This window comes from Heloderma suspectum, chromosome 3 (genome assembly GCF_057233095.1).
Source record: "Heloderma suspectum isolate Gila_16-S chromosome 3, 16-S_ref, whole genome shotgun sequence".
NCBI classification, from domain to species: domain Eukaryota; kingdom Metazoa; phylum Chordata; class Lepidosauria; order Squamata; family Helodermatidae; genus Heloderma; species Heloderma suspectum.
This window is the reverse complement of record NC_139460.1, coordinates 284,066,624-284,094,094: the sequence shown is the minus strand read 5'-3', so window position 1 is coordinate 284,094,094 and position 27,471 is coordinate 284,066,624. Positions and strand designations below refer to the sequence as shown.

Here is a 27,471-nt window from a genome sequence, read left to right as displayed (position 1 = left end):
TCCTTCTCTGTAGCCTGGTACCATCTCTCCTTTTATAGCCACTACTTCCTTCGCCTTCTCAACAAGCTACTATTCTTAGTGCAGCTGCTATTTCTACTGGAATCCAGCAATGCTCAGACATCGACTTGGGCCTGTAGCCAGCATAAAGGTTCAGGGGGGGGGCACCAAAAAGGGGGGGCAGTTCATCTTCTTTGCCGGCCTTTTAAAGACAACGTTGTAAACTGTGTTTTAACTATTTGTTGGTAAAAATAAATTAGGGGGCAGAGAAAATGTATGGGGGCAGGCCCCGCTAGCTCGCCCTTGCCTACAGGCCCGCATCAGCTGTGGGTCAACTGAAGAATTATTTGAAGTTGCACAGGATATCCCACAATCATGCACATACTCAGTGTGTGGTTAGGATTATGCTAAAATTACTTTGCTGTCCTGAGATGTGGCTGTTTCTTTAAAAATACCCTTTTTATTGTTGTTGTTGTTTAAAAAAGGAGCAGGCATTGTTAAGTTTTTATCCATTGCATGTCTAAACATGCTTTAAGCATGTTTTACCATGCTAGCCACACATTGGTATGAGAAGTCTCTGCAGCTGCATCCCAAAATAGGCTGGTTCTTTCATTACTTCTCCATTCAACCATGGGCAAGTGGACAACCATGGATGATTATAGGTGTAGCACGCTGGGCCATTTTTAAAACCTGTGTTAATTAACTCTTGTCTTGCTATGACAAATTATTGAATCACTGAATTTTGATTCAGGATTCTTCCATGAAGCTGATATAGTTTAAGGTATGATCGATAATGAATACTATATACCTGGTGGACCTGGTGTCCCTGGTAGCCCATTAGGACCCACGCATCCTTGCACACCTTGCTCTCCTCTTTCTCCCTTGATTCCCATTCGTCCTGGAAACCCTACAGCAGCAAAGGCATAAATTAAATTGAAAACTACTAACACCCTCATTTCACAATAACAGGCAAAGAAAAGTTGTGTGTGGAATGGCGAGTTTGAAATGTTACTCCCTGCACCAGCCCACCCCAATATGGTGCCCTTCAGGTGTTTGGGCACCTGAACATTAGCTCCAGCCAGCATGGCCAAGGGTCATGAGTCCTGGGGGTTGTAGTCCAAAACATCTATGGGGGACCAGGTTAGAAAAGGCTGACCTACATTTATGCCACTATTTTAAATCCCGTCTAAATGCAATCACCAATGTACATCTCTTCAGATGCAACGAACGCATAGTAAGTTAGGGCAGAACTACAGATTCCACCTCCATCACATGTCTTCAGAGCGTGGCGTCTGTTTGTCCTTTGCAAAGTGGGTCCAGGAGGATGCCATTTCTGACAGACAGGTGGCAGGAGGGCACCTAACTTTTCCCTTGTTCAGCACTTTTCCTCTCCCAGTCTTCCTTTCCAACTGCAAATATAGATATGGAAGCTGGGCTGGGAGAACAGCAGCTCCTGTCATTGGGAGTTGAAAGGAGAAAAATAGTGCACCTGAGAAGGCTTGAGCACCCTTCCCTGTTGGAAATTGTGTCCTCCCAGTCTGATTTTGCCAAGCTTTCAAGACATGCAGTGAAGGCAGAATGTGTATTTCCCACCCTACCCTTAAGGTCAACAAAGAAAACTATGAGGATAAGCTATGTGAATATGCAGAAAGAGTATACATATATATTGAGCATCCCACAATTTATATCTGGCCTTATTTAAAACTACAGCCCCGTGTGGCGCAGAGTGGTAATGCAACCAATGTAATGCAACCAAAACTCTTCCCCACGACCTGAGTTTGATCCCAGCGGAAGCCAGGTCTCGGGTAGCTGGCTCAGGTCGACTCAGCCTTCCATCCTTCCGAGGTTGGTAAAATGAGTACCCAGCTTGCTGGGGGAAAGGTAGTCACGACGGGGGAAGGCAATGGCAAACCACCCCGCTATAGTCTGCCATGAAAACACCAGTGAAAGCAGCATCCCTCTAGGGGTCAGTAATGACCCGGTGCTTGCACAGGAGGAACCTTTCCTTTCCTTATTTAAAACTTACACATGATATCGTATTTCCAGAGGAGTAGCTGTGTTATGTATCATGCCAATTTTAATAGTAGTAACTGCTACATACCTATAGCTCCTCTGTCTCCTTTATCTCCAAAACTCACTTTGGATTCTGATGTTCCAGGAGGACCTTTATCACCCGGCTCTCCTTTTTCCCCTGAAGATCCCTTTCTTCCTTTTGATCCTGGAAAGCCAGGAGAACCTACAAATTAAAAACAGAACAGAACGAAGAAATATTTACTATAAGCTAGCAAAGCAGTGTCCTATGATTACCTTTATTTGCTTTTTAAAAAATTATCTGGAACTGAAGCACTCTCTTTTTTACATCCAACTCTGGAAGAACACTGACTTGCTCCTCTTCTATAACTGGAAGGGTAAATGGCATGACACCGAAGAGGCAGATATTTAATTAATAAAACATGTGCTGCCCCTCTTCCATATTTGCAGCTAATGTGCCATTTATCACTTTAGCTCCCAAACATTTTATCCAGAAAGACCCACAAGATGCTGGAATACATATATTGGTCAAATGGTCCTATCCAGAAATCACATTATTCCAGCTCTTTGTGCTATATTATTCCAGCATCCTCAACTAGCAGCCAAAAATAAGCCATATCCCAAAGACATGTGACCATAATCCACTGGTAAGCCAATTAGCCTACTGGGGTGCAGGTTCTGTGCTTCTTCTCTGTTTGCTAGGGCATAGGGGAGGGCCCATACTGAGTGCCCCCATAAGCTTAGAAGGCCACAAGGGAAAGCCACCAAGCAGGGGAGCAGGCAAACCAAATGCAGCCCAAACTCTCTGGAAAAGACCCTGATGCTGGGAAAGACTGAAGGCAAAAGGAGAAGGGGACGGCAGAGGATGAGATGGCTAGATAGCATCACCGATGCAATGAATATGAACTTGAGCACACTCCGGGAGAGAGCGCAGGACAGGAAGTCCTGGCGTGTTATGGTCCATGGGGTCACGAAGAGTCGGACACGACTGAATGACTGAACAACAACAAAAGCTACTATGTAGGCCTGGTTTTCATGCAAGGAATGATGGGAACTGCGGTTCTATTAATGGCATATTCCAAACTATCACGACCTCAATACCTAGAATTTCTTGAGAAAAGCCATGACCATTAAGCTGGTTTGAAACTGGTTTAGGTTTAAACCTATAGGCCAATACAAGTCAAGGGACAGTCCACTGGCAGACTTCACTGATATTTCTGCATATTTTTATTTATTTATTACATTTCTATACCGCCCAACAGCCGAAGCTCTCTGGGCAGTTCACAACAATTAAAACCATAAAATACACAATACAATACAATATACATGTAAAAGCTTAAAACTACAATATAAAAGTACAAACTACATTAAAATAAATCAATGGAAAAGGGCTGAAGCAAGACCATGGAGACTCAAGCTCCTGTGAAAAATAAACCATTGTTCCACTTCTGTCAATCCCATTGACCATCATAACCTGACAGGCCTACAGGCTCTGTTATTAAATAATATGGGTCCATAGTTTACCACTTCAAAAGAAAGCCTAAAAAATTGCCACATAATGTAAGTTGCTCAGAGTGCTTCTCACTAAAGAATGATACAAGGTATTTGATAAATAGAATCATAACATTAAAAAGAAGCAACACAAACCTCTTAATTCTCCACGGAGTGGTCTGCCTTGCATTTTGAGGATCAGAACATGTGAACTCAGTCCATCTACACAGTAATTTAACCCCAGATTGTATAAATAATGCATAGATTAAGAAGGTACAAGAATTTTGTTTCAGTTCACAAATTATCTGAACGTACCCCATTCACAACTCCAAACTTGAATGCGTTTCCTGAACTTGCAGTCTCGTTCAAACAAAGCATATCTTTAATGTGCACTTTGAAATGCACATTGAAAAAAACAACAGCACACATTTTCACACTTTAGTCAACGGGTGAAGTGCACACTCCTGAAAAATGCACACAGATACGAACTGAAAAACAGCTCATAAACAAAACTGGGAGCAAGCCAAACTGAACTTTCAAGTGAAGTCTGGAGAATGTTGATGAGCTCAAACATCCCTGATTCTCTCATCCTAGCACAGATAAGTTTTGTATAACTTACCCCTCCTTCCAGGGATACCTGGATTTCCAAAGACACCAGGCAATCCAGGAACACCTACAATGCCTATCAAGCCAAGTTCTCCTCTTGTACCTATGGGAAGTGAACAAAAAAAACCCACTGCATGATCTAGACACTCAAAGGTTCTGCACTCCCCACTACCTGTGCAGGATCTCACACCTAACCGTAATTTAAAAATGGGACCCCTCCCACATTTCGCCACACTTTGCATGTAGGCTTAATATCATGCCATTGCCTTAATTGAATCATACTGGCTGTATCTATAAAATGTATGAAGAGCAAAATGGCAAACAACTAGTATCAATAGTGTGGTCAATTCATTTTTTTTTTAATTCAGGGAGGATTTACCTGGTATACCTGGTACTCCAGGCCTGCCAGGTTGTCCCCTGATGCCATGCAATCCTTCATCTCCTTGAAGGCCAGGTAATCCAGGCGGCCCAAATTGTCCTGGGAACCCTGGAATATCTAATCCTGGAATACCTGGATCTCCTTTGGCTCCTAATACTCCTCTGTCTCCTAAGGTAACAGACACATTGTAATGAACATTCAATGAAAAATCTGCCCCCTGCCCCGCAAAAAAAGGTTGTGGTTCTGAGGTCTGGAAGATGTAATTAATAATAAATAACATGAAGCCCTGCTTAAAGTTTGTGGACAACTTTTATAAGGATTGCACCAGCACTTCTAAAAGCCATGCACATACAGGGGCAACCAGTTAGTATAGCAAAATGTAGGTTGAGCCTATTGCTTAATTTTAAACAAAACACAACAGGAATACCTTTCAGACGTGGCATAGAAAAAGGGACCAACTTGAATGCAATTTGGACAAAATCCCTTTGAGGACACTTTCAAAAAGCAGATATAAGATTTAAATGAAATATTTTGCACTTCTGTTTTATTTTTATGGATCATTTTCTTAAAAAACCTTTTAAGATAAAATATCAGTTTTAAAGAAAGCAGAGAAAAGAAGAGATTTGGGTGTATAGGGGCCTGTCCCAGTGTTTCATTTTGTCAGTGTACTGCATCCTCATTATGAGGAATAGCACTGCCATTTGTTTATCCAGCTGTGCCTTGTGTGTGTGTGTGGGCGCTCTTTGAGTTTACTTGTTAGACTTAGTGCGCAATCCTATGCACGTTTAGGCAGGAAAAAGCCCTACAACTCCTAGCATGCCCTAGCCAGCATGCTGAGAGTTGTAACCTTTTTTCTGTCTAAACATACATAGTATTGTGCCCTTAGTATTCATTCTTCGAGGGTAACCAGGGGTGTGTTTCCACGCTATTGCTTTTATTTTGTTTGCAACTTTGTTGTGAAGTTTCCCCAATCGCATCTTCTCCTCTTCCTATTTCCACAGCTCTTAAAGACCTGGCTTAACGTTGCTGTAGCCTGGGGCTCTGTACTGTTTCCACTGGGCTCTAATAAAATTATTTTCTTGATGGCTGGTTGGAGTCTGAGTGGAGTTTGGGTTGGGTCTGATTACCTTATCAGTGTTCCCACCTTCTCAGCCATGTTTCCAGGACAATGGGAGAAGAAGCTAATTGAGGAGTACTGGATTTTTAAAAAAGGAATCAGTTCTGCTGTGAAGAGATACTTCCCCCCCTCTCCCCCCTTTCTCCTTTCCCCTAAAAGTCCAGATGCACCTGCATTTCAGGAGCAAGCCTCATTGAACACAATGGGAGTTACTTCTGAGTAGACACACATATGCTTGTGCTGGGAGAGGGATGGGGAGCACACAAAGAGAGAAACCAGCCCCCATTTTAACTGAGAGGACCTCATTGACCACAATGGGAGTTACTTCTGAGGAGACACTAATGGGTTTGTTGTGGGAAAGAGAGTAGTAAACACAAAGATGAAAACCAGCCCCATTGTAACCCACAGGATCTCTATAACGAAGCTGTGAAGTACTTTCTTCCTAAGGCAATTCATTGGAGCCTCAAGATCCTGTTTGGTAGCTTAATTGCACTTAAGGAAATGGGCTTTAAAGTGTGCCATTTCAATTGAGGGGGAATTCTGTAAGTTCTGATGAGGGTATTCAAAGGCAAGCTTCGGTGACCGCAATGGGAGTTACTTTTGAGGAGACACTAATGGGTTTGTTGTGGGAAAGGGACCAAAACCAGACCCCCATTTTAATGCACAGGATCTCTATATGGAAGCTGTGAATGAGTCACATCCTAAGGCAATGGACCAGAGCCTTGAGATCACGGTTAATCGCATTTAAGGAACTGAGGGCTTTGATATGTGCTGTGTCAATTGAGGGGCTTCTCTATTATTTCTGTGGTCATTCAGAGGGCAAGCCTCATTCAGCACAATGGGAGAAAACACCCTCATGGGCTGTGTTCTGCTGCTTATTGTCAATGACGTTTTAAAAGTTGGTTCCTCGGCATCCTGCTCCAAAACAGCGATGAAACTTCTGGAAAACAGGGAGGGAAAGGGTTGGGTCACTGAGGTCAGAGCAACACACCCACAAAGGCTGGACTACACGCCCCAGGGGCAGGACTATGATACTGGACCCAGTGCGATTGTGGAAACAGGTCAGTAATGGAGCTGTGGTAAGCTGGAAAAGTCAGACTATAACCAGTCTCAGAAGAAGCGTTTTTTCTCCATTAAAATGTGGTGCTGATGCTGAATGGCCACAATGTCATGGAAACACAGAGACCTCACTGCACAGTCAGGTTGGAGTAAATCGCTGGTGGAAATACAGCCCACGTTCATATTTTGTGGTCAGTTCTGTACTAGTCCAAATACTGTGTTTTTTACTATGTCAACATGGATGGGATTACTCATAGTGATAACATTAACTTGTCCTGCTCCTATCCACACTGGATTGGTGCAAGTCTTTGCATGGCATAACTGCATCATCCAAAGTTGCAGGACATACTGGGTTTTTTTTATGCCTCGCACATCTGAACATGTCAGGTTATCTGACCACAATGTTTCCTATGTATCTTGGTTACCATGATTTTTATATACTGCATATGTGTCGGTAATTTTGTACAGAACTTACCTTGTGGGCCCATTGCTCCACATGGACCTCGTAGCCCTGGTAAGCCATTAAGACAATCACCTATTTTTCCTGGAACACCTTTTTCTCCTGGCACTCCAGGGGAGCCAGTTTCTCCTAAAAGACAGTATTTATTACATTAAACATATTTAAAATCATGACCTTTTTTCTTTTCTTTTTTTTACAACTGGAACTTCACAGCTCCAGTCTCTCTGTCTCTGTCTCTCTCTGTCTCTTTCTCTTTCTCACACACACACACACACACACACCAGAACACATACCCCACTCATGCACACAATTTGCACATTTAGATCACAGAGGATTGAAATATGAATGTAAAACCTACTGTTACTGATAAAACCCTCTCACTGGCCAAAGCCATAAATATAAGGAAGTAAGAAAAGCCCTGCTGGATCAGACCAGAGGCTTATCAAGTCTTGGATTCTGTTCACACAGTGCCCAAACAGATGCCTATGGGAACCCCACAGCAGAACATGAATGCAATAGCACCCTCCTACTCATGAACCCTAGCAACAGGTATTCAGAGGAATACGGTCTTCCAATATTGGAGGTAATATATAGCCATGACTAGTAGCCATAGATAGCCCCAAAGTGCATCACTTTACACTGCCTTACATAGGACCACGTTTGTCATTTTAATGGCCATTCCCATAGTTTGGAGAGAGTCTTCTGGAGCTCTTTCTGATCCCTTTTGGTTTTAACCACCCTAAATAATTTGGTGTCATCCACACACCTGGCCACATCACTACTCACACCCTAACTCCAAATCATTTATGAACAAGTTAAAAAGCACCGGTCCCAATACAGATCCATTGTGAGGACAGTCCATTTATTCCTACTCTCCTTTTGAGAGTCCAGGTAAACAATGTCTACTGCAGTCTTCCCCAGACTCATGCCCTCCATATGTTTTGGATGACAACTCCAGCATTCCTGACTATTGACCATGCTGACTGGGTCTAATGAGAGTTGAAGTCCAAAAGAGCTGGATTATATCAGGTGGGAGTCTACCAGATCCCTCCTATACAAATGCTTGCTGATACTCTCAAATAACACAGTGGCACAAAAGCCTCCATTCAGAGGAAAAGCAGTTTAACACACTCCTAATACATTTTCTTTTTTCTCCCATACACTCCCTTCAATCAGGGCAGAGATTTAAACTTATTTTCCTTTGCCTATCTATCCTTTTTATTGGCTGGATGGTTGCTAGGATGCTAGACCTCCGGGACTGACCCTAATTCTTTGGGTTCTGTTTGTCCTATGGTTTCAATCTTTGGGTTTCTAGGTCCAACCATCCAATCTCCAGGCCAGCACCTACCACTGTTGTGGGCCCATACCTGGCCGTGAAGAGGAAGGAAGGCAAAAAAGCACCACACTGCTTCTGTTCTGATTCTCTTCCCAATTTGCCCTCCCATGCTGTTTTGCCTTCTCAACACAGTTTTATTTAAACTCTGTGCAGTCACATCCTCTCTCTCTCTCTCTCTCTCTCTCTCTCTCTCTCAATCTCTCTCTCTCTCGCTGTCTCTCTCGCATATTCAGCTCATGTGGCCAGATCTTCTCTGGCTGCCTTAAACAGCAAGGAAGGGCAGAGATTGACTTACACAGACAATTGACCTCCTTCTTCCATGAATTCTGTCCACATCCTCAGGCTGCACAAACTCAATGTTACACAAATATGATGTAAAGGAGGGATATACATTTATTTAATTAGTGAAACCACCACTGAAGAACAAATGATTTTTTAAAAGTAAATATGCACCAGAGGCAGCCACTTTACTCAAAATGCAATGAGTTTGCACAATCTTTCATGGCATTTTGGTTGCTCCTAATAAAGGTATCACCTAACTGTGGGTTTTGGATTTTTTTAAGAGCCTAGATATGTTCCTATTCCATGGAATCGACATTGGGAAGCTCTACCTCTTGGGCCATCAGCACCATCACAACCTTGTCGACCTGGAAGTCCTCGAAGTCCTGGGAATCCTCTTTCACCCTTCTCACCTGACATACCTTCTTCTCCTTGTGGACCTAGTCTACCTTGTTGTCCAGGAAAAACTGGGCCTGGTTCACCCTAAATCACAGAGGAAGAAAAATGTGAGTAAAATCTGAAATGTTGAGGAAAAACAGGCAATTTCCCTTTCCCTTTTCCTTATATCCTTTTAGCCTTTTCCTATCCAATCACTAATAATGCTGTGGGATTGGAGTTAAGGATTTGATCTATGTATGTTCCTGCATTAGTCAAGTACTCCTTATAGCAGTTATTATTCTGGGGACTTCATGGATATATTTACACACACACACACACGCTGTGATGGGAAACCCCTTGGTACATGTCGTATTGATAGGTTGTATTGATATTACCATTTAGATAGTTATGGGTTGCATTATGTTTATTATTCTTTTGATTAATTTAGTACTTTTGTTATATTTTAATGGTGCTATATTTTACAGGATGAAGTTGTTCTTATACTGATTGTATTTTGCACTTATGATTCCTGCAGTGCCCCTGAGGAAGATATTCTTTTGAAATGTATTGACAGGTATGTTGTATTCCTTGTACTTATTGAAATATCTCTGTTTTATGTCATTCACCTGAACAGCTTAAAGATTTTGGATGCAATTCTGAGCAAATTTACCAGGGTTCAAAACTCACTGAAGTCAATGGAGCTTACTTCCAAGTCAAGATGCACAGGATTGGGCTGTGTGTTTGTACTTTGCTATGATACACAAATGTGGTTATTTCATTACCCCTGAAACCAGCTGCTTCTCAGTACTATCTCAAGCCTCCCCCGCCACACACAACCTTTTCAGCATGCTACATAAAATGCAAAGGAATGGGCATGGGTGCCTGGGCATAAATGTGCACATTAAATGTTTACTAACATTTTAAAAATCTGGGTTTATGATTGCAGAGGCAGGAAGGAAATGTGTTGAGAAAATGCACGAAGTTCATTGGCAGGACAGAGCTGGATTAAACCAAAATGAAGTGTGTTTGTAAAGACATTGCCTAAATATGTATGGCCCTGTCTGTTTTGGGTTCATTAAAACTTTTGCTAATTAGTAGACTTGATGTACTCATAGGAATTGGTTGTTGAACCAACCTTTTGTCCTGGAATCCCAGGTTTCCCAGGTAAGCCTGGTTCTCCTAATTTTCCTGGACAACCTGGCAGTCCTTTAGATCCTTGAAGTCCAGTATCTCCTACAAAGAAAAAGAAACCCAACATCAAGTGATAAGACTTCGCTGACTTGTGCCAAGTGAATATGTACTTTCTGAGGTTATGATGTTGTTCTTGCTTGCTACGTTTTATGAACTGACAAAAAATGTGGTGAGGAACATTCAGTTGTGGGAATCTGTCATAGGATTGAGGCTATGCAGTGCCCTTCACCCTTTATTACTAGCTTTGAGGGGAATCGTGGCCACAACCAAACCTCCTGCTGTGACATTCCATGACCAGGCATGCAATCTGTAGCTGGACGGTAGTGCCTTTACCATGGCTTTGCCTTCCTTTCAGATCTCCCTAGTCCCACAGCATTCTCTATACAAGTTTCCTGCACTGCTACCAATTCCTGCATGGATCCCACCAGCCTCCATGCATTATTTATTTAAAACATTTAGGTTCCACCTTTCTGTCTTGAAACTGAGACCCCTCCAAGGTGGTCAACAGTGTCAGATCATTGCAACATCTACTCTTTGCCTAGCTTTCAGCTCCAGCCTGGATCACCATATGCTTTAAATGTCCATACCTTCTATTGCTTCTGGCCAACAGTCCATTACCTTCACCCACTGACTGCTTTCTGGATTTGTATCTTGGACTAGGCTTTCAACTTTTCAGTATTTCATGTCCTGTTCAGTTAGTATTGGAATATTACATATATAGTATGTTCCTAGAATATGGCTTGACTATATTGCTTAGTGATCTTTTGGACCCTGACCTAGCTTTAACACATGACCAGATGACCCTGATTGTGTATCATATTCCTACAGCCTTGTTCCTAAGCAAATATTACACAGTAAATGACACCTATATACAGAAAACATTTTGAAATGTTTACTAGAGTTTTTGTTTTCATAGTTTGGCACCAATCTAGATAACAGCAATGGAATTTCAGGTGAATATGATAATTATGAGATGGAGGTCTATAAACATGATCCAGAAGATAGCAACTTATGGTTCAATACTATGCATGTTTACTCAGAAATAAGTTCCACTCTGTTCTATGGATCTTATTCCTTGGTAAGTGTGCATTTGATTGCAGCCAAAGAGTTTAAGATATAAAAGGTGAGGATGGGCTAAACACTAAAAAAAAAAAAAAAAAGGAAATGTAAAAGTGAAAAGAAAATATTGTTATTATTGTATCATCATCTAATTACACATGCACAATAAATAAGATTTGGGTGAAAGAAAATATTAGATCATTTTAAGGGTAAGCTTATTCTACTGAAGGAGGAGATATTGGAGGACTGTTTCCATACTGGGAAGTTCAGGAATATTTAAGTATGTCTACAGAGAGTACTTTAAGGCACAGTCCTATTCATGTTTAGACAGAAAAAAAAGTCCTACAACTTTCATCATTCCTCAGCCAGGTATGCTGGCTGAGGAATGTTGGAAATTGTAGGACTTTTTCTGTCTGAACATGCAAAGAAGTGTGCCCTTAATCAACATAGCAGTTGGCTGAAATGTGACACTAGGCTGGAGTCAGAGTTTTCTTGCCTCCTTCTCCCCACAGCTGCTCCCTGCACTTCTGAGAAGACATTGCAGAATGGTATGAGATGAGGCACTGAGGGCTCCAATGGAAGGGGGCAATCACTGAAAATAGGGCTGCAACCCCAAACCACATTCCTCACTATTCAAAAGGGCCCCCCAACCATCAGGTGTGGCTTTTCACAGGGTGCAGGAAGTGGGGAGAAGGGAGTGGGAAAGTCCCATTGTACAAGCAGATGTCCACTGATGTAACTCTGGATTTAACCCATTGTTCCTTGATATAAATGCAACTATTATAGTATGCTAAATCTTCAGTGCAAATTAAATAAAATTATCATTTTCATTGTCAGAGGGGAAATATATCAAGTAACAGTAACAGAAAATATATATAAAAGAAACATAGATGTTCATTTCATTTCTACAACAAAGCAATGGAATATACCATCCATGGAGCATATACTTGTGGCATCACAATGTTGAAATGAATGGGTCCTCTCCAAAAGTATGGTGTCCTGTCACTTTGCATGCACTTTACTTTGAAAGCCAAATACTAGCAGCCCTCCTTTTTGAAAGAAGATGCCACTCAAGTGCTTTCATGAAGATACAACTACATGTATGCAACAATGCAGCTCTAACTGGGATTTTTGGTCTGAAGATCTCTAGGTTTTCATATATGTCTATTTCTCAAATTTCCACTTGTTTTGTTGTTCTGATTTATTACTCATTTCCCCTTCAAATAAAATAAATATGTTACCTTTCAGACCAGGATAGCCAGGAAATCCAATCTCTGTTAAGCCTGGGTCACCTTCTGGTCCTGGGAAGCCTGGGTCACCACGCTGCCCTCTGGATCCAACACTACCTATCAGAGAATGCAAGTAGTTCTGGCAGCTATCAGATGACAGCACTGCTTTCTTCAGAACAAGAACCTAGATCCCCTCAAACCCAGGGGTGAAAAGGACCTCACTACAAACACAATAGCATTTTCCTGGTTTTCCTTCAGGGATATCTCAGGGTGCGTTGTTTATTTGAGGCCAAGGTGGCATGTATGATCCTCCTCTCCATTTTATCCTCACAACAACCCTGTGAGGTAGGTTAGGCTGAGAGTCAGTGACTGGCCCAATGTCACCCAGTGAGCTTCATGACCAAGTGAGGACTAGAACCTGGGTCTCCCAAGTCTCAGTCCAACACTCTAACCACTACACCACACTGGTTCTCAGTATGGGGACCTATAGCGCTGTCAATCAGAAGGTAATGTGCAGCTGTTCTGTCATTTCTTCCTTAACAGATTTTCTGTGTTAAGGGAAAAGATGGAAGAAGTGCTGGGAAAAAACTGGAGGAATACAAGCAGAAGAAGTCATCTGGGCCCCCTGGATGATGGCATCATAAAAGTCTCGTCTGGAAGTACCCTCACTCTGAATGGCTCTAGCTGAGAAGTGAGTTACATGTTATACAGGAATAGTGCCAAAAATGCTGTTGCGCTCTCTCTCTCTCTCTCACTAGCTGACTAAACCATCTGTGTAAACTCTGTACTTGTGGAAATGAGACTGTATACACAGCAGACAGGTGATCTGTAGTTGCCAACATACTGACAGTATAGTTTGAGAGAATCTCTGAACCAGGGCATATGCCACACACTCAGTGTTGACAGTACTGGGATGGATGTAACAATGGTCTGATTCAGTATAAGCAGCTTCCTATGTTCTTAAATTAGAGCACATTTACTCCTTACTGAAAGGACTTTGCTTGACCCCACTTCTATTTCATTCTTTCAAATTCTTCTTTGGGTTACTTCTTTGGACAGTGGTTGCTGCTTGGTTGACTTGACCATGGCAGGTTGCAGCCTTTTCTTTTCATGCAGAACTTTAGATATGCTTAGTTTTACAGCAGTTCTGCTTGAAGAAGTAGCTCTTACCTCTTACTCCTTGTAGTCCAGGTCTCCCATCTAGTCCTCGAAGTCCAGGTGGTCCAGGAATTGCATTTACTTTACCAAATTCACCTTTGGGGCCTTTAAAGTTATAACAAATTTAAAAAAAACCCTAGAATATGCCAATTCTATGAATTTTTAAAGTCAGCATGAACAATGAGGTTCTTCAGCATTACACATCTTGAAAATACCAGTCTGATAGCTCCAATACAGGTGAAGTGATCAAGGATCACATGGAGATATCCAATTATTTAAATTCATTCTTCAGGTCATCCGTCAGATGACTACCCAGCTGCATGAATCAGTGAACAAGTAGGCTGATACAAATCACAGATGTCAAAACCACAGCTGCAGTGCATTCTGAAAATTTACCAGGAGTTATGATTCCTGGGCCTTTCCTTCTCAGGCCATGAAAGGAGCTCACTAACATCTACTAAGTCACTCACTAACATCTACGAAGTCATGAGTAAACTTGGATGCCATTAGCAGTCCAGGGAGGACGTAACATTATTTCACTTATATTACTCTACACGGATGAATGCAGCTTTTTCTCTCCCAACCCCAAGTAAAAATGAATCTTTTTTCATTTTTACTCTAGAAAGGGCTGGATCAGGCCATGTGCGTGTGTGTGTGTGTGTGTGTCGTAGGGTGGCTTTTAAGACCCAGACTGCGGCCCCTGTGGCTACTCTACAGTAAAAATGAAAAAAAAAAAAAGATGTAGCTGCTTGGCCCTCAAATAACTTGAGTTCCATGCTGGAAGAAAGATATTATGTTAATGTAATACATAAATAGTGTCAAATCAAAATTTCAAAAACAAGAGACAATATTGAGCTTTTGTATTGTTCAATACAGTTATATTATGTTATCCTTATTATACAATAGCATTGAGTTTACCACAACTTTCTGGTTTTCAATCTACCACAGACATCACAGTGAAATACTTCTCTCAATAATGATAATGATGATAAAATGAGGTTCTACTGACCAGCTACTCCAAGCAATCCAGGCAAACCAGGGTTTCCCAGAGATCCTTTAGAACCTTCTATTCCTTGTGGCCCATATCCTGGTGGTCCAGATAGCCCTACCTCTCCGGAAAGACCTGGGATACCAACTGATCCTGGTGCACCTCTGTCTCCCTTTGGACCATCAGATCCCTAGGAATAATTTAGAAAATGTTGATTAGTAAACTATGCTTGAATTCCAGAGTAGTAGCCCATTTTAGTCTGTTTCACCAGTTAACACAATGGCAAGCAGGAGAGGCTAAACAAACTGTGATCCTCCTGTCTGTGGTTTGTTTATGGTGATGTGTGAACCAGCAACTCTGGTTTGTTCATGGCTCATGTCTCTGACTTGTCTGGAGAGACAGGAGCCAGAGTTTCCAGATCACACATCACAATAAATAAACCACGGACAGAAGGTCCATGGTTTGTTTAGCTGCTCCCATTTGCAGTGGGAGCTAATGAGCACCATGGAAGAGCACACTGGCTCATTCACAATAAGTGAATAAGTGCCAGGTGAATGTGGCCAATGTGTTATGTGGAAACCTGAAAAAACTAATTGATTGAAGTATGAATTTTACACTCTGCTCCTGATGAACAAGAACAGTGAAACAGGATATAAAAGACATCTATATTCTATTCTTGTCTTTACAAAAATCTGCTGTGCTCCAAGTGCACCCTTCAAATGTGCACCCTTATGAATTCCTATTGAACTTCATAGAACTAACTTCTGAAAAATGTGCTTCAGATCTTGTTGCAGGTATGTTTCATTGCCTCTTTACTTAAGCTTTTAAAAAATTGCAGTAGAAGCCAATATATTGTTATATGGCACTGTGGGACAGTGATTCTACTTAATGTTTATGCTCACAGCTAAGACAGAAAGGAAGTGAGGAAATCTCCAGGAGCCCTGAACCAGCAGAACTCTTCTGTATGTGCACTGCTACCATAAATATTCTGAAGCCTGATGCGGTTAACACTTGCCACTTATATCACCCACTGCTGTGATTCAAGAGTGGCACTTAATGCACAAATAAATAACATGTTAATTTCACTTTGATCATAACAAATTACTAGCTCGGGGTTTAAAATACATTACATCTTCAGTTCTATAACAAAATCTATATTAAATAGAAAAAAGTTATTACTGACAATTATATATCTGTTCTGCCTATAGGCTGCACACGCACCATACTACATTTTTCAGATGTCATAATAGGGTTATGGCACAGAACAAATAAATTAGTGTATGTGCACAGATAAGGTAAATATATCAAGATACATTAATGTATTTTTCAATGGATTCAAAGAAAAAGAAAAATTAATATGTTTGTGCAAGGTATAACTAGTAGTGAAAGTAGCATATACAAACCTGTGCTCCTACAGAACCCTTTAAGCCTTCCAATCCAGCTTTCCCGGGTAACCCATCCAACCCCTTTTCTCCTGAGCTTCCTCTGAGTCCTGGTTCTCCTTTGTCACCCTTTGGACCTTCTGGATCCACATACGCTGGTATACCTTTTGATCCTTTAAGGCCTTGGTTTCCTGGAAGACCTTCAAGTCCCTAGATCACATGTTATGCATAAAGTCTATGTTAGGTACAGTAAAACTATACATGAAGGCTGTGTTCTGGCAAAATAATTCTCTCCAAGTGCAAAGTGGGTTCTCCCATTGTCAGCAGTTACCCGTGCTCTGGTAATCTCCCATTTGGGCTATTGCAATGTGTGTATGTGGGTCTGCCTTTAAAAACTGCAGTTGGTTCAGGATAGGGCCACAAAATTATTCACTGGGACAGAGCTTTTTTAACATTACACCTGTGCGTTGTCAGCTGCACTGACTTCCAGTCCATTTCTGGACCAAACTTAAAGTGCGTTTTTAACCTTTAAAAACCTAAATGGCTTGGGTCCAGTTTGCCTGGAAGAATGTCTTTTCCCATACATACCTACCTGAACCTTAAGACCTTCTTCAAAAACTCTGCTCTGAGTGCTCCTGCCAAATGAAGTGAGGCAAGTAACCACTAAGGAGAGGGCCTTTTCAGCAGTGGCACCTCCATTATAGGGAGGTGGGCCCAAGGAAGAGGCCCTTATCAGTGGTGGCCCCCAAATTATGGAATTGTCTCCCTGACAAGGCCTGCCTGGCGTTAACATTGTTATCTTTCCAGCGCCAGGTTAAGACCTTTCTCTTCTCCCAGGCATTTGACAGTGTATGATATGTGTTTAATTGATCCTGAAATGTCTTATGGCTATGATTGTTTTTGAGATTGTTTGTTTGAAGTTGTTTTACATATATGTTTCTTTTGTGTATATTGTCTGTTCATGTGTTTTTTATGTAAATGGTTTTTAATCTCTGTATATGGTATTTTTTACTGTTTTTAATCTTTGTAAACTGCCCAGAGAGCTCTGGCTATTGGGCAGTATAGAAATGTAATAAACAACAACAACAACAACAATATAGAACAGCCTTCTCAAAGAGATTTGCCGATGTCATGACACCAGAGACTAGCAGTGCCCTGGCCATGGACTCAGTGTCTGAGGAACCAGTGGTGCCAAGAGAGGAGGCACCGGGTCTTATCACCACTGTAGAACCAGAGACCCCCAATCCTGATATGCCAGAGATTCTCAACCCCAAACTCTCAAGCCTGGACCAACAACTGCAGCCCCAAGCCAAGCTCCAGTGCTGGGCCAGCATATCCATCTCCAAGAGCTTCACAATCCACGGAGCTGATGTGCCAGTGCTGGCAGTGGGTTCCTGGAGAGACGGAGGAGTGCTAGGCTCCAGTCCAGAGGCCTGTCCCGTTAAGGCTTTCCACTTTGTAGGAAGGGGTGGAGTCTAAGAAGGGGCTTCGACTGATGCATAAAAGCCTTCAGTCTGGTCTCAGACCTTACTGGAGCAAATGGCTTGCTAAGAGCTCTCCTAGGTACTGCAACATCCCACTTGCCCTGCTGCTCTGAGCCCCATGGGCTCGTCCTCCAGACGAGAATGCAACCGCCTGGCACCATCTTTGGGGTCTTTTTGGCATCAGATGTAATCCTTTTCTTTCCCCAGACCTTTTAAATAATTTGTAATTTATAATCCAGGCTACCAGTTTTTAATCCATATGTTAATTGTGTTTTAGTTTCAATAGTTTGTATTGTTTTATACTGTATGTTAATGTATTTGGTTTGTGAACGTCCCAGAGAATTTGTGTTATGGGGTGGCTATATAAAGAGAGTACATCTTCATAATTCATGGAGGTCCATCTGTCAATAGACTGATGCCTTTTTATGACCAACACCCGCAAAGGCCAAGATAACCAAAGCTCTGCCTTTCCAACACAGAAAAGCCTATTGCTTAAAAATGCAAATGCACTAAAGCTACCTACAAAAGCAATTTAACATAAGGCTTACTTGAACTCCAGCAGGTCCCTGCTGCCCAGGGGATCCTTGGGATCCTTTAGGGCCAAATATTCCTTCCACACCTGTAATGGAAATGCTATGATTTAGAAGAAATAAGAGGGAAACAGGCTAAAGAATCTGGGCAAATACTAGTACAGTTTATGCAGTTTAAACAGATGGATATTGAAAGCAAGAAAATTAAAGGTTGAACACAGTTGAACACAAGTTGAACACAAGGATATTAACACATGCCCTCTTGTCTAACTTCCTAGGAATATAAAAAGCACACTCTCTTCATTAAAATGTCCTTGGACATTTCATGCATGCTTGGAAAATTCTACATCTGCTTCTTTAATTTATTATATTTTGGTATCATGTAAATTCTTTATACACGCCAGTACTTCTGTGATTTTCTTCAAGAGTATATCATCTTTTTCAAGTGTAATTTCTTATTTATTTTTCCATGGGTAAGGGGTAGGGTGGGAAGATGCAGAGGGGCAAAAGTGAGTAGTGTGTTATGACCCTGGAGTCCAGCAGTGACCTTGAGAGATGAAGGAGTTCTAGGCCTCCCTTTAAGGCCTTCTACTTTGCAAGAAAAGGGTGGAGTCTGAGATGGGGCTCTGGATGTCAAGGCACAAAAGGCTTCAGTCTGATTTAGCAAGATGCTCACTAGGACTGCAGCTCTCCTTGCTGCCTTGCTCCTCTTTGGGACCAGTACATAGTGCTTGAATGAGTGGATGTACTTTCACCTTTCTCTGTGTTAAAAATGAAGGTGGGATTTCATGTTCACGAGCATTGCATTAAAAGTTGTTTATACTTAGCCCCTCAGTCCTAAATGCACATAGGTGAAAATAAATATCACCAAGTCTAATTAAAACTCAGTCCTATTTAAATGTGCTTAGGTTGAAAGGCAACAAGTCTGATCCTTGGGGCAATTGCAGAGGTGGGCCAGTTGTACACGCTTAAGCAAGGGTTACTGATGAGATATTAAACAAGAATAACCTAAGGGGAATGAGATGATGATGAATAGAATAAAGTGAAGCTCGCAACAAAATGTTGCAGTGTGGAGTGCTCCTAATTCAAGGCTGCAGCCAGCCATGCGCTCCTCCAGGACACTCCATTCCATCACCAACCCAGTCTCCCCTCCAATAGTTTGTGCCTATGCTCAATGAGTCCCCCTTAGGATTTTTCTTAATTTTTTTTAGTACTTCTGCGAAGCTTGGGGTATCTCCAAGCCTGCTGATACCTCACTCTTGTGCATGGATGGTTTTGGCTACATAAGTTGTTTAGGCTATATAAGTATCCACAGTCAGAGAACTGAGTTTGCTATTAATACATAGTATTATTAAACTGATCAATTATAGCAGGGGTGGGCAGACATCAGGCTTGCAGGACCTACTTTGTTCCTTACTAGAATCCTGAGATCCATTAAATGGAATCTGGTGCAAACGACATACACTTAGGGTGCAATCCTATGCAGGCTTAGACAGAACCGCCCCCCCCCCCACACACAATTCCCAGCATGGTTGGGGCATGCTGGGAGTTGTAGGACTTTTTTCTTTCTTGCACCCTTACAATTAAAGAATTCTGAGCCCTGGAATTTGTTTTAAGTACCAGAACCAGACTGAGCTCATAGTCCTTTAACACAAACCTCCACTTCTGCTTATCCCGCTCTCCAAGCTTCATTTCAGCAGTATAATAAGGTAAGTGGGGTCATTTTGTTGTTGCTTTTGTTAAACAATTGGAAGTCAGAAATCCTTGCTGATCTACAGCAAATCATATGGCAATCTACCATATTAGAACCCGATCTACCTTCTTGTCCACCCTGATCAACAATTTCACTCTCACACATGTAACGTAAGTGTTTGAACATAAGAAGAGCTTGTCTATATTAGACCCTTGGCCTGTCTAGTCCATCACCCTATTTCCAAGCATTGACCAAGCAGATGATCCTGAGCAACACATAAGCAGAATGCGAAATCAACAAATCTGCCCCATGCTTTGTCTCCCAGCAACTGGTATACAGATATTTCCTCTCTGAACCTGGAGGTTGCATTTAGCTCTCACAGCTAATAGCTGCTGACAGATGTATGCTCATCAAACTCTCCCAGCAGCCTCTTATGCTCACCTGAAGCAGGAAAAAGGTCTCTTGAGTCCTGAAAGGACCCAAATGCCCATAAGAAGTCACATAAAGGGGCAAGAAGCATCTTTGTTCCTCTTCACTCCTGCCAGTGCCCACAGGTGTTCTTAAGTCAGGCTTTTGTTATACAGAGCCAATATGTAGTTGTGCTGGCGATGGGTTCTTGCACCATAATGCTGACACCAGCCATGTCTTTGCACAATTCTTGGACCTTTAAGCCTAATACAGGGCAGCAGATTCTAAGTTTGGGCTGTAAGTCAGATATTTATTCTAATAATTCTGTAAACCATCCTCTTTATTAAAGAATATAAATATAAAGTAGATTATATACCGAATGGCTGTGGATAAAATATTCTATAAACTGGATTATACTCTTGGTTGAAGATTTTTATCCTCTCCCACCCCCATCCTCAAACTCTGGTATATTTTAGTAATATTGCACCATCTTTTACCTTTAATTCCTCGTGGACCCTCTGCCCCGGGAACACCAGGAGTGCCAGGTGCTCCTGTAATATAGGTACACTGGTTACATGGCTCTGCTTCTTCACCTGCAATAAAAATTATGCATCTGTTAAAGGCTACATTGGCAAATTATGCCTATGTGAAAAGCACAAGTGCCTTGGGCAAGCTTATATATTTATTAGCAAGGATGAGGACGTGAAATCATGTGGGTGCATCTAATCCTCTTCTGGCATGGTACAACAACATGGTAGCTTCCAATAACAGAGAGCGCGGTATTTTTTTTCATGATCTTTCTCTGTCAAAGGTTATTAGTGTTATCTTGTCAACAATGAGAAACAGAGAGCCCATACGGTTCATCCGTCTGTCTATCTGTCTCTGTATCAGATTTTAATCCACCATTTCTTCAAGAAATCAGGGTGGCACCCTTGGGTCCGTCACTTCATTCTCACAGCATAAGAGCATAAGAAGAGCCATGCTGGATCAGACCAAGGGTCCATCTAGTCCAGCTTTCTGTTCACACAGTGGCCAACCAGCTGCCCATGGGAAACCCACAAGTAGGACATGAGTGCAACCATCCTGCCCATGTTCCCCAGTAACTGGTGTACATAGGCATACTGCCCCTGATACTGGAGGTAGCATATAGCCACCAGGACTAGTAGCCATTGATAGCCTTCTCCTCCAGGAATTTGTCTAACCTCCCTTTCAAGCCATCCAAATTGATGGCCATCACTACCTCTTGTGGTAGCACACTCCAGGAGAGAGCGGAGGACAGGAAGGCCTGGAGTGCTATGGTCCATGGGGTCACGAAGAGTCAGACATGACTTAACGACTGAACAACAACAACTATGCACTGTGTGAAGAAGTACTTCCTTTAACTGTCCTGAATCTGCCACCAATCAGCTTCATGGGATGACCCCGGGTTCTAGTATTATGGGAGAGGGAAAAAGATGTCTGACAGTGGCCACACTCACTTATGGCAAACCAAGGTTTAGTGTGATGTGCACAACCAGGGCTGAACTGTAATGAGCCTTGGGCTTGCAGGCTCCCCACTCCCTTCTCCTCCTCCCAAGCAGTTGGGAGAAAGAATATGGAAGCTTTTACTTTTGCTTTCCCTTAACTGTGTCTTGTTTCATCTGGCATGAAACACTGACCCAGTTCACATGTAACAACAGTTCCTGGGGTTGTTCTTGAGTGGAAGCAAGTGAGTGCACTGCCTCCTGCATATTCATCACCCCCGCTTTTAAACAACCCAAGAATGACCCATTCCTGGGTTGTTGTTGTCATTACATCTGAACATGTAACTGGGTTATTTAGGAGCTAAACAACCCAGAGTTAACCCAATGATCACCCATGGGTTGTTGTTAACTCTGGGTTGTTTAACTCCTAAACCAGGGGTCCCCAAGCTTTTTGGACCCGTGGGCACATCTGGGAATTTGAGAAACTGCTATGGATATATACAAATTCATGTATATATATTATTAAATAACATTGTTATTTCGAGAGGCCTTCCTTGAGTGACCAGCTGCGGTTTATTAAATTCAGAATTTGTTTCCTTTAAAATGTTTTAATTCTTTTAACATGGTGTTTTATGCTTTTATGTTTGTTGTTCACCACTCCAAAATCTTTTGATGTGGAGCAGTATATAAATATTGAAAATAAATAAAATAAAATAAAATAAAATAAGTAAGACAGGGAAATTTTTTTAAAAATTCAAAACTTTTGTGGGTGCCATTGGAGGTGACTGCAGGTATAAAGGCACCTGCAGGTGCTGCATTGGGGACCTCTACTCTGACTACTACAGCACATTGATTACCATACATGCTACTACACACATTGCCTGATTAAAGGCAGCCGCCAGCGTGATCACATCACTCTGGTGCTGAAAGAGTGCTCATTATCACTAGGAAGGATGATACATGCAGCTAAGCTACTCTTGGGGCAAATTAGTCATTGGTATGGGCTCAGAGTGAAAGCAGAATCAGATCCAATTGATTTTAGTCTGATAAAAAAGAACTGAGTACATTCTATGCTTAAGTTGTCTTGACCAAGTCCAATTTTTAGCAGCTTGGTCTATAGTTAACATTTTTGTTCACTGCCTTGCTGTACTTGATTTATAAAGGATAGAAATATATTTGCAAGCAGAATAACTGACCTTTTGCTCCACTAGCTCCTGAAAGGCCTGGAGGTCCCATGGATCCTGGGGTTCCAGGTGCTCCTAGTAGGCCTCTTTCAAAAGTTATTGGACCTGTTTAGGAGTGAGATGGACAAAAATTTAGTTTCATATCTTGCCTACAAATGTAATAATAGTATTTTTAGGACCTCAGGATGAAGCTGGATCCATATACTGTAAGAACATTAACAATATGGAAGAAAGACAGAAACCAATTCCAAGCTATATGTATGTTACTGCAAATATAAAAAAGACTTACTAGTGAATCTTAATGTTTTTGGAAGTCAATGGGGAATGTCAGATAACTGTGGCATTTATTGGTCAACCTACAAACTGTTTTTGGATAACGAATGATCATATTTAATTATTTATATATTCATCAGTGCAGATCATATTTTACAGCAAGTAAAACCAAGGAAATGGCTGGTCGTTACCATTATATTTTTCATGCCACTATTAGCACATAGAACTGTTTGTTTTCAATCATATATTGTATTTCCAATCTGCAGGGGAGAGCGCTGATGCTTACATAGTCCGATGCTTGGCAGTACCCATGCACAAGAAGCAGTCTTTTTATGCTTACTGGATTCCTGAGGTGTGCATAAGTACATTTTTTAAAAAGAAGAAAAAAACTGACAGGGGTAAAATCCCTAAAACAGAGAAAGAAACACCATGCATGAGTTTGCTTGAGCAGGGGAAAGAGGAGGGGGGGAGTAACAGGGTTAGAAGAGAAAGCTGAACAGGGTTGGGGAAAAGGTGAGCAAAGACGAGAGACACAGAGGTTGAGGGTTAAGATTCTGGTTTGTTCCCAAGTTGGTAAGCATAGTTTCCCACTTTGGACTAAACAGAAATGTATGATTAATTGGAGACTTCTACATTGCATTCAGGTGTTTCCCGCCTCCCAGCTGAGCAGAGCAGAGAAAGCTGCTTCAGCCGGTCCAGGGACTACAGAAGCAAGCAAGTTCCCAGAGAGCGAGCGACCAGAGTGAGCGAACAGGGGGAGCAAACAGGAGTTGGCCAGGGGAGTTGCAGTGGTAGAAGAGACAAAGGAGACAAAAGAGACAGAGGCAAAGAGGTAAGTGGGCTGCAGGAAGCCCACGGGGCTGTCCTTTTTCCTCCTGAGTGGCTGTGAGCTCACGAGGTGCTCCTGAGAGCTCCAACTGAATTGGGGGTATGTGGCCTGAGTACTCCCAGCAGCTATGGGCAGGAAGCTTCAATCTGTTTCCCGCCTCCCAGCTGAGCAGAAGAGGGGAAGCTGGTCCAGGGACTACAGAAGCAAGCAAGCTCCCAGAAAGCGAGCGACCAGAGCTAGTGAACAGGGGAAGCAAATAGGAATTGGCCAGGGGCGTTTGGCAGGGGAGATCAAGGGGGAGGCCCCTAACATTTTTTTAAATTATTTTTCTTGTAACACACACTTCCACAACAGTGGGACTCTGCTTTTAACCTCTAGTGAGTAGAGGAGCAGGCACAGGCTAGTCTAGAACAATCAGAAAGCTAGACACAAAAAGGGAAAAGAGGCTATGGAAGGACAAGATTCTCCAGTGGTGGTGACCTGCAAGGTGTGTGCAATTTTGTTTTCTTCCCTGAGAACAACATGGCCTACACCTGCAACAAGTGCAAGTTGATCACGCTGCTGGAAGAAAAAGTAAGAGGACTGGAGTGGTGACTGTCGACCCTCCAGGGAATAACAGAACACAAAGAGTTCTTGGACAGAATGGTGGAACTACAGCAGCAAAGTGAAGATCAGAAGCTTGAAGAGCAACAGCAAGCTGAGGCAGAAGTAGAAAATGCTGAGGAGAGGAAAAATGCAGTAGAGGATACTCCTTGGTAAAGGGTGACAGTCAGGAGAAGAAGAACTAGACGCCACTCTGCACCAGTGGAAGCAGTGGAGCTGTGGAACCAATTCCAGGTATTTGAGGATGAGACTGGAGGACAGCCTGCAGAGGAAGAATTACAGGGGAACCTGCATGAGAGTGAGCAAGAGAATGAAGGTCAGTCAAGCAGAGGTGATGAAACCCAGGCCTACAACAACAAGAAGAGAAGAGTAGTAGTAGTGGGAGACTCCTTGCTGCGTGGGATCGAGACCCAAGTATGTTGCAAAGACCCGTGGACTCACCAGGTATGTTGTCTCCCATGAGGACAGATTAGAGACGTAACTGAAAGGTTGCCTGCACTCATAAAGCCCACTGACAGGTATCCCTTTCTTCTCATCCATGTGGGAACAAATGATACCGCCAAGCGGAGCTACGAAGAAATCATGTCAGACTTTGAAGCTTTGGGAAGGGAACTCAAGAACTTTGGGGCCCGGATAGTTTTCTCATCCATCCTTCCAGTAGTTAGAAGAGGGGTAGAAAGGGAAAGAAAAATACTCCGAGTGAATGACTAGCTATGAAGGTGGTGCTGGTGAGAGAGATTTGGATTCTGGGACCATGGGCTATACTTCCTGGAAGATGGGCTGTTGGCTAGGGATGGGTTGCACCTCACAAAGGATGGGAAGAATGTGTTTGGCCACAGCATGAAGAACGTCATCAGGAGGGCTTTAAACTGAATCCTACGGGGAAGGGAGATGTAAAGTTGGGGGTAACAATGGACAAAGGCGCATGCACTGCAACGGAGAGAATAGCTCTAATAGCACCCACTAATAGTCTTCAGAAACATGTAGGAAGAAAGCCAGACTATGAAGCACATGGTCTTTGATGTCTATATAATAATGCCCAGAGTATGGGAAACAAACAGAACGAACTTGAACTCTTGATGTTGTTGTTCAGTCATTCAGTCATGTCCAACTCTTCGTGACCCCATGGACCATAGCACGCCCGGCCTTCCTGTCCTGCGCTCTCTCCCGGAGTGTGCTCAAGTTCATATTCATTGCATCGGTGATACTATCTAGCCATCTCATCCTCTGCCGTCCCTTTCTCCTTTTGCCTTCAGTCTTTCCCAGCATCAGGGTCTTTTCCAGAGAGTTTTCTCTTTGCATTAGGTGGCCAAAATATTTGAGCTTCAGCTTCAGTATCTGTCCTTCCAATGAGCACTCAGGGTTGATTTCCTTTAGGATTGACTGATTTGACCTCCTTGCAGTCCAGGGGACTCGTAACAGTCTTCTCCAGCACCACAGTTCGAATGAACTCTTGATACAAGAGGGTAATTATGACTTGATAGGTGTAACTGAGACTTGGTGGGATGACTCTCATGACTGGAATACAGCAATTGAAGGATATAACTTGTTCAAAAAGAACAGGAGGAACCGAAAGGGAGGTGGAGTTGCGCTATATGTGAAAAATACATATTTCTGCACAGAAATACAGGAGGATGAGCTTGGTAGCCCCATCAAGAGCATCTGGATCAAAATAAATGGAGCAAAGAATAAAAGGAACCTGGTGGTCGGAGTCTACTACCAGCCACCCAATCAAGGAGAAGACGAGGATGAAACTTTTGAAAAGCAAATAGCCAATGTTTCAAGGAAGCATGATGTAGTAGTAATGGGGGACTTCAATTTCCCCAATATTTTTTGGGAGACAAATTCTGCAAAACATGGCCCCTCCAGGAAATTCCTGACTTGTGTGGCGGATAACTTCCTCCTACAGAAAGTAGAGGAAGGAACTAGAGGATTGGCTATTGACTTGATCCTAACCAACAGAGATGACTTAGTGGATAAAGTAGCAGTTATAGGAACTCTGGGGGGAAGCAACCATGTTATACTTGTGTTCTTGGCTCTAAGGGCAGGAAAAGCCAAGTGTAGTCAAATGTGTACCCTGAATTTTAGGAAAGCTGATTTTAATAAACTCAGAACAATGATAAGGTCCCATGGCAAGAGACTCTAACGAGAAAAGGAGGCGAAGATGGGTGGGAGCTTTTAAAAAAGGAAATTCTCAAGGCACAATTACAAACAATTCCAACAAGAAGAAAAGGTGGAAGACAACAAAAGAAGCCAATGTGGCTTCACAAGAAGCTTAGAGATGACCTGAAAACAAAAAAGGACACATACTGTATAGGAAGTGGAAAGAAGGCCAAGCAACAAAAGAAGAGTACAGGCAGGTAGCACAGAATTGCAGGGATGGTGTCAGGAAGGCTAAAGCTCAGAACGAGCTGAGGTTAGCGAAGGATGCTAAAAGCAACACAGAGGCTTTCTTCAGATACGTGCATAGTAAAAGACAGAGGAAAGGAATGGTGGTTCAGCTATTAAATAAGAATGGCAAAATGATAACAGATGACAAAGAAAAGGCTCAATTCCTACTTTGGCTCAGTCTTCTCCCAAAAGAGGGTCTACGACCCCCCCCCCCCCCAGCAAAGGTGAAGTACAGGCTGAAGGGGCAGGAATGCAGCTTGGGATTGATAGGCATATGGTGAAGGAAAACCTAATTACTTTGAATGAGTTCAAATCTCCAGGGCCAGATGAACTGCATCCTGGAGTAATAAAGGAACTGGGAGAACTCTCAGAACCGCTGTCTATTATCTTTGAGAAATCATGGAGGACGGGTGAAGTGCCAGATGACTGGAGCAGGGCTAATGTTGTCCCTATCTTCAAAAAGGGTAAAAAGG

At 42.4% G+C, this 27,471-nt stretch overlaps 1 protein-coding gene across 1 annotated transcript in view; it reads right to left on the bottom strand.

Moving 5' to 3' along the window:
- The window catches only part of COL4A3 (collagen type IV alpha 3 chain), a 135,736-nt gene that overhangs the window by 32,200 nt on the left and 76,065 nt on the right, over positions 1 to 27,471 (bottom strand). Inside the window, exons 22-35 of the mRNA XM_084847141.1 lie at positions 22,915 to 23,007; positions 20,753 to 20,848; positions 18,173 to 18,243; positions 16,162 to 16,350; positions 14,780 to 14,948; positions 13,783 to 13,875; positions 12,625 to 12,729; positions 10,269 to 10,366; positions 9,088 to 9,238; positions 7,156 to 7,269; positions 4,505 to 4,672; positions 4,139 to 4,228; positions 2,099 to 2,233; positions 806 to 904 (exon numbers count right to left, since the gene is read on the bottom strand). Coding sequence (XP_084703267.1) covers positions 806 to 904; positions 2,099 to 2,233; positions 4,139 to 4,228; positions 4,505 to 4,672; positions 7,156 to 7,269; positions 9,088 to 9,238; positions 10,269 to 10,366; positions 12,625 to 12,729; positions 13,783 to 13,875; positions 14,780 to 14,948; positions 16,162 to 16,350; positions 18,173 to 18,243; positions 20,753 to 20,848; positions 22,915 to 23,007 — 1,671 coding nt within the window. The remainder of the gene's footprint in view (positions 1 to 805; positions 905 to 2,098; positions 2,234 to 4,138; positions 4,229 to 4,504; positions 4,673 to 7,155; positions 7,270 to 9,087; positions 9,239 to 10,268; positions 10,367 to 12,624; positions 12,730 to 13,782; positions 13,876 to 14,779; positions 14,949 to 16,161; positions 16,351 to 18,172; positions 18,244 to 20,752; positions 20,849 to 22,914; positions 23,008 to 27,471) is intronic.